We start from the raw sequence: 9,103 nt of genomic DNA, 5'->3' as shown, positions 1-9,103 counted from the left end.
AGAATCTGTCAAAACAGAACAGTCCGTAAAGACGAATTTTTAAGTGCACCAGACTTGCTCAAATGAAAATGCTCAAATTGAATGAAAGTTGCGTACATATCTGTGGATTACTCACGTAAATTGGTAGATTTTTCTGAGTTACCTACAGAGAATACTGCTCAAATTCGTGACAGCAAGAAATCTGTTTCTGCGCAGTAATCCAAATCTAGTATGAACCTTACTATCAAAGACTTTACTTGGCACAACAATGCAATAAAATAAAGATAAGGAGAGGTTGCTACAGTAGTAACAACTTCCAAGACTCAAATATAAAACAAAAGTGCAGAATTAAAATCATGGGTTGTCTCCCATAAGCGCTTTTCTTTAACGCCTTTCAGCTAGGCGTAGAAAGTGTGAATCAAGTAACATCAAGAGATGAAGCATCAACATCATAATTTGTTCTAATGATAGAATCAAAAGGTAACTTCATTCTCTTTCTAGGGAAGTGTTCCAAACCTTTCTTGAGAGGAAATTGATATTTAATATTACCTTCCTTCATATCAATAATAGCACCAACAGTTCGAAGAAAAGGTCTTCCCAATATAATGGGACAAGATGCATTGCATTCAATATCCAACACAACAAAATCAACGGGGACAAGGTTATTGTTAACCGTAATGCGAACATTATCAATCCTCCCCAAAGGTTTCTTTGTAGAGTTATCAGCAAGATTAACATCCAAATAACAATTTTTCAATGGTGGCAAGTCAAGCATATTATAGATTTTCCTCGGCATAACGGAAATACTTGCACCAAGATCACATAAAGCATTACAATCAAAATCATTGACCTTCATCTTAATGATGGGCTCCCAACCATCCTCTAACTTCCTAGGAATAGAAGTTTCACGATTTAGTTTCTCTTCTCTAGCTTTAATGAGACCATTTGTAATATGTTTTGTAAAGGCCAAATTTATAGCACTAGCATTAGGACTCTTAGAAAGTTTTTGTAAGAACTTTATAAATTCAGAGATGTGACAATCATCAAAATCTAAACCATTATGATCTAAAGCAATGGGATCATTGTCCCCAATATTGGAAAAAAAATCAGCAGTTTTATCACAGGCAGTTCTAGCAGTTTCAGGCAATTTTGCAAGCTTTGCATTAGGAGTAGAAACATTGCCAACACCAATTATTTTACCATTGATAGTAGTAGGTGTGTCAACATGTGAAGCATTTTCATTGCTAGTGGTGGTAATAGTCCAAACTTTAGCTATATTATTCTCTTTAGCATTTTCTTCTTTCTCCCACCTAGCACGCAATTCAGCCATCAATCTTATATTCTCATTAATTCTAACTTGGATGGCGTTTGCTGTAGCAAATGACTTAATATCTTTATCATCATTAGGCATAACTTTCAATTTTAAAAGATCGACATCAGCAGCAAGACTATCAACTTTAGAAGCAAGTATATCAATTTTACCAAGCTTTTCTTCAACAGTTTTGTTAAAAGCAGTTTGTGTACTAATAAATTCTTTAAGCATGGCTTCAAGTCCAGGGGGTACATTCCTATTATTGTTGTAAGAATTCCCATAAGAATTACCATAACCGTTACCATTATTATAAAGATATGGCCTATAGTTGTTACTAGAATTATTTCGATAAGCATTGTTGTTGAAATTATTATTTTTAATGAAGTTCACATCAACATGTTCTTCTTGAGCAACCAATGAAGCTAACGGAACATTATTAGGATCAACATTAGTCCTACCATTCACAAGCATAGATATAATAGCATCAATCTTATCATTCAAGGAGGAGGTTTCTTCAACAGAATTTACCTTCTTACCTTGTGGACCTCTTTCCGTGTGCCATTCAGAGTAATTAGTCATCATATCATCAAGAAGCTTTGTTGCGGCGCCTAGAGTGATGGACATAAAAGCACCTCCAACAGCTGAATCCAATAAGTTCCGCGAAGAAAATTCAGTCCTGCATAAAAGGTTTGGATGATCATCCAAGTAGTCAGTCCATGGGTTGGGCAATTTCTAACTAAAGATTTCATTCTTTCCCATGCTTGGGCAGCATGCTCATTATCCAATTGCTTAAAATTCATTATGCTACTTCTCAAAGATATAATTTTAGCAGGAGGATAATATCTACCAATGAAAGCATCCTTACATTTAGTCCATGAATCAATAATATTCTTAGGCAGAGATAGCAACCAATGTTTAGCTCTTCCTCTTAATGAGAAAGGAAACAATTTTAATTTTATAATGTCACCATCTACATCCTTATACTTTTTCATTTCACATAGTTCAACAAAATTATTAAGATGGGCAGCAGCATCATCAGAACTAACACCAGAAAATTGCTCTCTCATAACAAGATTCAGTAAAGCAGGTTTAATTTCAAAGAATTCTGCTGTAGTAGCAGGTGGAGCAATAGGTGTGCATAAGAAATCATTATTATTTGTGTTTGTGAAGTCACACAACTTAGTATTTTCAGGAGTACCCATTTTAGCAATAGTAAATAAAGCAAACTAAATAAAGTAAATGTAAGTAACTAATTTTTTTGTGTTTTTAATATGGAGAACGCAAGCAAGATAGTAAATAAAGTAAAGCTAGCAACTAATTTTTTTGTGTTTTGATATAATGCAGTAAACAAAGTAGTAAATAAAATAAAGCAAGACAAAAACAAAGTAAAGAGATTGGAGGTGGAGACTCCCCTTGCAGCGTGTCTTGATCTCCCCGGCAACGGCGCCAGAAAAAGAGCTGCTGGCGTGCAGTTGACGTGGGAGTTAGAAATCTTTGTGGTCTAACTTTTCTTCAGTTCCCCGGCAACGACGCCAGAAAAAGAGCTTGACACGCGTACATCATGCGTCCGTTGGGAACCCCAAGAGGAAGGTGTGATGCGTATAGCAGCAAGTTTTCCCTCAGTAAGAAACCAAGGTTTATCGAACCAGTAGGAGCCAAGAAGCACGTTGAAGGTTGATGACGGTGGAGTGTAGTACGGCGCAACACCACGGATTCCGGCGCCAACGTGGAACCTGCACAACACAACCAAGATACTTTGCCCCAACGTGACGGTGAGGTTGTCAATCTCACCGGCTTGCTGTAACAAAGGATTAGATGTATAGTATGGATGATGATGTTTGCAGAGAACAGTAGAACAAGTATTGCAGTAGATTGTATTTGATGTAAAGAATGTACCGGGGTCCACAGTTCACTAGTGGTGTCTCTCCCATAAGAAATAGCATGTTGGGTGAACAAATTACAGTTGGGCAATTGACAAATAAAGATGGCATGACAATGCACATACATATTATGATGAGTAGTGTGAGATTTAATTGGACATTACAACAAAGTACATAGACCGCTATCCAGCATGCGTCTATGCCTAAAAAGTCCGCCTTCAGGTTATCATCCGAACCCCTTCCAGTATTAAGTTGCAAACAACAGATAATTGCATTAAGTATGGTGCGTAATGTAATCAACACAAATATCCTTAGACATAGCATTGATGTTTTATCCCTAGTGGCAACAGCACATCCACAACCTTAGAACTTTACTCACACGTCCTGCATTTAATGGAGGCATGAACCCACTATCGAGCATAAATACTCCCTCTTGGAGTTACAAGTAACGACTTGGCCAGAGCCTCTACTAATAACGGAGAGCATGCAAGATCATAAACAACACATAGATGATAGATTGATAATCAACATAACATAGCATTCCATATTCATCGGATCCCAACAAACGCAACATGCAGCATTACAAATAGATGATCTTGATCATGTTAGGCAGCTCACAAGATCGAACAATGATAGCACAATGAGGAGAAGATAACCATCTAGCTACTGCTATAGACCCATAGTCCAGGGGTGAACTACTCACACATCACTCCGGAGGCGACCATGGCGGTGAAGAGTCCTCCGGAAGATGATTCCCCTCTCCGGCAGGGTGCCGGAGGCGATCTCCTGAATCCCCCGAGATGGGATTGGCGGCGGCGGCGTCTCTGGAAGGTTTTCCGTATCGTGGCTCTCGGTACTGGAGTTATTATCGACGAAGGCTTCTTATAGGCGGAAGAGTAGGTTTAGGGGCGACGCGAGGGACCCACACGCCAGGGCCGCGTGGCCCAAGCTCTGGCCGCGCCGCCCTGTTGTGGCGTCGCCTTGTCGCCCCACTTCGTTTCCCTTTCGGACTTATGGAAGCTTCGTGGAAAAATAAGATCCTGGGCGTTGATTTCGTCCAATTCCGATAATATTTCCTTACTAGAATTTCTGAAACCAAATAAGAAAACAACAACTGACTCTTCGGCATCTCGTTAATAGGTTAGTGCGGTAAAATGCATAAATATGACATAAAGTGTGTATAAAACATGTGAGTATGATCATAAAACAAGCATGGAACTTAAGAAATTATCGATACGTTGGAGACGTATCAGAGGCTTATCCATCGTCCTAATAGTCTTTGTGCTCGCGTGTTGCGGGCGAAATATTACCCCCACGGGAACATAGCTGATACGGTCTTTTCGGCAAATTTGTCGCCTACATGGAGTGCTATCAGCCATGGCTTGGAGCTATTGAAGCATGGTTTGATTTGGAGAATTGGAGATGGTCGATCAGTGCGCATTTGGCGAGACAACTGGATCCCAAGAGCGGAGGAGTTCAAGGTGATCGGGCCACGTGGACGATCAAGGCTGAATCGTGTTTCATCTCTTCTTCGTAATAGGCAGTGGGATGAAGCCCTTGTCCGCAAAACCTTTCCGTCGATTGATGCAGACAGAATATTGAGAATTAAAATTTCAGATCGTATGCCCAAGGATATTCTGGCATGGCAGCCTGAAAGAGTGGTTTGTTCTCGGTGAGGAGCGCTTATCGGATTGGTCTTCGTCTGGTCCAACACGGCCGAGCAAATGCAACGAGCAGCTCAACGCCTTTGGGAGATAAACCGATCTGGAAAATAGTTTGGTCATGCAATATAACGGAGGAAAGCTCTCTCTGCTGGTTTAGCGACAGAGGAGAATAAAAGAAAGCATCATATGCCACTGTCAGGTATGTGTAGGATTTGTGAACGTGAACATGAGAATATTTACCATGCTCTGGTACAATGCTCCCATGCATCAGCTCTCTGGGAGGCAATGATGGAAGTGTGGTATATTCCAAGAATTTACATGCCCGTACGTGAGGATTGGCTAGAAAATTGGTTGTTGCCTCTGTCGGCACAACAATGTGGTCGGATCCTAATGATTGCATGGAGGACCTGGTATGCACGTAATGAGATTACACACGACAAGCCGCTGCCTCCAATTGATGGGTCGCGGAGGTTCATCTGTAGCTACTTACAATCCTTGGAAAATATTCGTAAGATGGAGCCTGAGGATGTTCTAAAGGGGAAGCAAGTAATCGATGCCCAACCAACTAATACCCATGTTGTTCAGCCTGTCCGTGTTCCATGGGCTAAACCACCAGATGGTATGCTGAAGCTCAACGTGGATGGTGCCTATATGGCGCAGTCAGGAAGTGCCGGCGTGGGTATAATCTTGAGGCGTAGTGATGGCTCCATCGTCTTCACGGCCTGCAGATCACTGTGCTTGTGTTCTTCTGCTCTCGAGGAGGAGATTAGTGCATGCATTGAAGGTGTACGGTTGGCGCTTGAAGTCAACCAAGATAGCATCCTCGTGGAAACTGATAGTTTGGAGATGGTCAGGATGGTGACAAGTACTTATGCAGACAAATCTTGTCTTGCACATTTAGTGGAGGACCTTCCTTTATTACTTTCTTCACAATATATTGTTTCTATTACAAAGATTCCTAGGTTGCAGAATTCTGCTAGTCATGAGTTAGCTAGTTTCGGTATGAGAGAGGATAGAAATGATGTTTGGTTAGGGTCGGCTCCAGAGCCTCTGTTGGGCCGCATCCTACGGGATTGTAACAACACTATTATTTGATTAATATAATCCCATTTACCCCGCAAAAAAAACAGCGACACATGCATGACACCTGGACGTAAGGCGACCTCTCAACGTTCACATAATGTAAACCGAGGTTCTTCTAAAAAGACAAAGTAATGGTAGTAATGCGGTGACACTATTTTAGTACTACTCCCTCCTATAAAATTAATTGACTCCACCTTATCCAGATACGCATGCATATAATCTAAAAAGTTAACTAGATACGTATGGATCTTGATAAAGTTGAGCCAGTTAATATGAAATAGAGGGAGATCATGTAGATGAATGTTACCGTGCCCCGCCCATTAGAACTATAGAATGTTAGCTTAAAAACGTAAAAATCTTGCGTTCTGATGCATTGATGGAAAGAGTTTACATATATACAAGTTATAGACGAGCTCACACTCCACCATACAACTCAACCCGTCAGACCTAAGTTGCGGCGGTGATCAAGATATTTAAGCCAATCACACCACACTAGTAGAAAAATGGGCTTCCATCCAAACCTTTAGTACCGATTTCCTTACGAACCGGTACTAAAGGGTGCATCAATACCGGTTGCACTGCTCAGGCCGCCGAGAAACATTAATACTGGTTCATTAATCGGTATGAAAGGGTTTCGTGGGGCCAGCGCTGCACCTTTAGTACCGGTTCATATGAAGAGCCAGTACTAAAGGGTCCCTGGCCTATTTCTTCACCCGAGCCACACTGCAGCTCCATTTTTCCTTCTCCGTTTTCAAATATTTCCACATCTCACACTTCAACAAATCTCCATTTTTCTCCACCATTTTGTACAGATTGACGGCACCCATCTATCCAAGGGTTAGCAATATCATCATTTCTTCCGGCGTTTCTAATTTAGCTCATCTTTGCTAGTTTAACTCGTATTATTTTTCTAATGCTAGCAAGGTGTTCGATGAAATGTCTAAGTTAGTGATTTTATTCTTTTTATATGCAGTTTGAGCTCAAATTAAAGTATGATTTGTTGGTTTTAGTATCGTCCCTGTCCTCACCGCCGTCGATTGCCAGCGTCGTTCCCTAGCCGGCACCACCTCGGTGAGCCTCTTCTTTTTTTATAAAAAAAAACTTAGTTTTATGTGATGAACTTGAATATTAATAAATTTGGTCACTCATACATCCATGATATTGTGTAGGATTTTTGATATACATGAATCGATAATGGATGTACGTAACCGCCGCAGCTCCCCGGTGCAGATCCCCGGCGCCAAGCCGCCGGCGCTCCCCCCGCTCGTCGGCGCACAGGCTAGTCCCCGCGCCTCCTCTCCCCTTGTCCGCCTCCCCCGCTTGAGCGTCGGCAAGCAGTAGTCCGGCATCGACGCCGCTGACGCCGGCCACGCCGCCTCGTTAGGCCGCCTCGCCACGCCGCAGACGCCTACGCCAAGGCCAGCGCCGCCGCGCTCCGGGTCTTCGTCGCCACCGCGCTTACGGTGTTCGACGAAATGCCAACCTCGCATGGAGCTTCGGCAGCCTTTGTGCTAGGCAGCGACGGCATCCTCCAGCACTGCTCCGTGCTCAGCGATGGCCTCAAGCGGTGCTCTCGGGTGCGGTGAATTCCGCGAGGTTCCGTGCTCGGCGGCGATCACAACCTCCCTCGTTGCGTCGTGCGGCGACTGCGGCCTCTCGCGCAGCTCCGTGCTCGGAGATAACGGCTGTGATGGTGAACTCCCGTGTGGCTCCGTACGGCGGCACGGCAGCCTCCCTCGAGGAGCTTGTGCTTGGCAGCAATGGCAGCGTTTTTTCGCCGCACAGGGAGCCTCGCGATGCGCCGCATGTGCTATTTAGGCATCAAAATAGTTACTTGTAGTAACTCAGTATTTCACCAATCGGCGAACCACACGGGCCTAAGATGGCTAGCTAAACTATACAAGCACCGTGCAAAGACGCGGCGGTTTCGACTAGTGCGACGACGACGTCTGCGCGGCGGCGCGGCGCATCCTGTACCCCCACGTCCCTCGCGCCTCTGCCGCCCGCCACTGCAGCCCGGCCAGCTGCTCCTCCCAGTCCGCGTACCCCGCTCGACGCGCCGCGCTGGAGTACCCGGCGCCACCGCCACCGCAGAAGCGCAGCTCTATGTCGTAGCCCCGCCTGCGCTCGGGGTCGGAGAGCACCTCGTATGCCTCGCGCGCCATCATGAACCGCTCGGCGCCACCAGGGCAAGTGTCCGGGTGCCACCGCAGCGCCGCGCGCCTGTACGCCGCCTTGATCTCCTCCGGTCCCGCCGACGTGCCCACCGCCAGCACATCGTACATCGTCGTCTTAGCCGCCGTCGGGGCTCTGTCTGGCGCCGCCGCCACGGCCGACACCCGCACCCGCGCCCGGCGCTGGCACTTGACCACTCCAGAGAACCCCGCGGGCCTTGCGCACACCGAGCTCATCTTGTGCGATTAAGAGATGCTAGAAAACTGAAGAGTGATGGATATATATGGCTGGACACTACGTGTAAGCTATGGCTTGCTTCTTTCACCTGAATCTGGAAGTTGTAAGCTAAGAGCATGTCTAGCAGGCCCCTTATATTTCTGCCCCGTATCTCGCCGCTTTTTCGCCCCGTATAAAAAAAATGCTCGTAGATACACCGCTCCGTCTAGCAGACCCCGTATTTGACCCCGTATATTTGTAAATTTAAAACCTCGGGAAACTAGTTCATTCATAGTTTGTCGATCATACATAGGAATCGACATACCTACATACAAAATGCGCGATCATCGATCGTGACTTCTAGTCGGAGAGGTCGATGATGAACCCGTCGGCCTCCGCCTCCGCCTGCTTCACGGCGGCGATGGCCGCCGCCCTATCTTCCTCCTCCGCCCTCTTCCTCTCGTCGGCGTCCTTGAGGGACTCTTCAATCGCCTTCAAGAAGGCGGGGTCCTGGTCCTTGTCTTCCTCCTCCTCCTCGCCGGCGAGCGGAGCACCTCCGCCGATGGTGCTCCCGATGGTCGCCCTCCATGCCTCGGCCACTCGGCGTTGGCGCTCCCACTCGGCGCCACGCCTCGAACTTGGGGCCGCTCATCGGTTTGAGCGGCGGGTCCTCGTTGTACCAGCGGCCGCCCCGCGTGAAGTCACAGAGCTTCGACCGGACGAACGTGCCGCCGTCGTACTTGCAGGCCGCGCGGTGGCTCCCGGCGGCGGATCTTTTGCATTGAAGCCGCTAG

General features: G+C 45.7%; 1 protein-coding gene across 1 annotated transcript; it reads right to left on the bottom strand.

Moving 5' to 3' along the window:
• Window positions 1-7,715: 7,715 nt before the first annotated feature.
• Window positions 7,716-8,437, bottom strand: LOC139839092 (uncharacterized). The gene has a single exon (XM_071829143.1). It carries the CDS (start codon window positions 8,327-8,329, stop codon window positions 7,850-7,852), a length of 480 nt encoding a protein of 159 aa, XP_071685244.1. The 5' UTR covers window positions 8,330-8,437; the 3' UTR covers window positions 7,716-7,849.
• Window positions 8,438-9,103: the final 666 nt, after the last annotated feature.

This window comes from Lolium perenne, chromosome 4, assembly GCF_019359855.2.
Source record: "Lolium perenne isolate Kyuss_39 chromosome 4, Kyuss_2.0, whole genome shotgun sequence".
Classification (NCBI taxonomy): domain Eukaryota; kingdom Viridiplantae; phylum Streptophyta; class Magnoliopsida; order Poales; family Poaceae; genus Lolium; species Lolium perenne.
The sequence above is the reverse complement of the archived record's forward strand: the minus strand, read 5'-3'. Positions and strand labels throughout refer to the sequence as shown.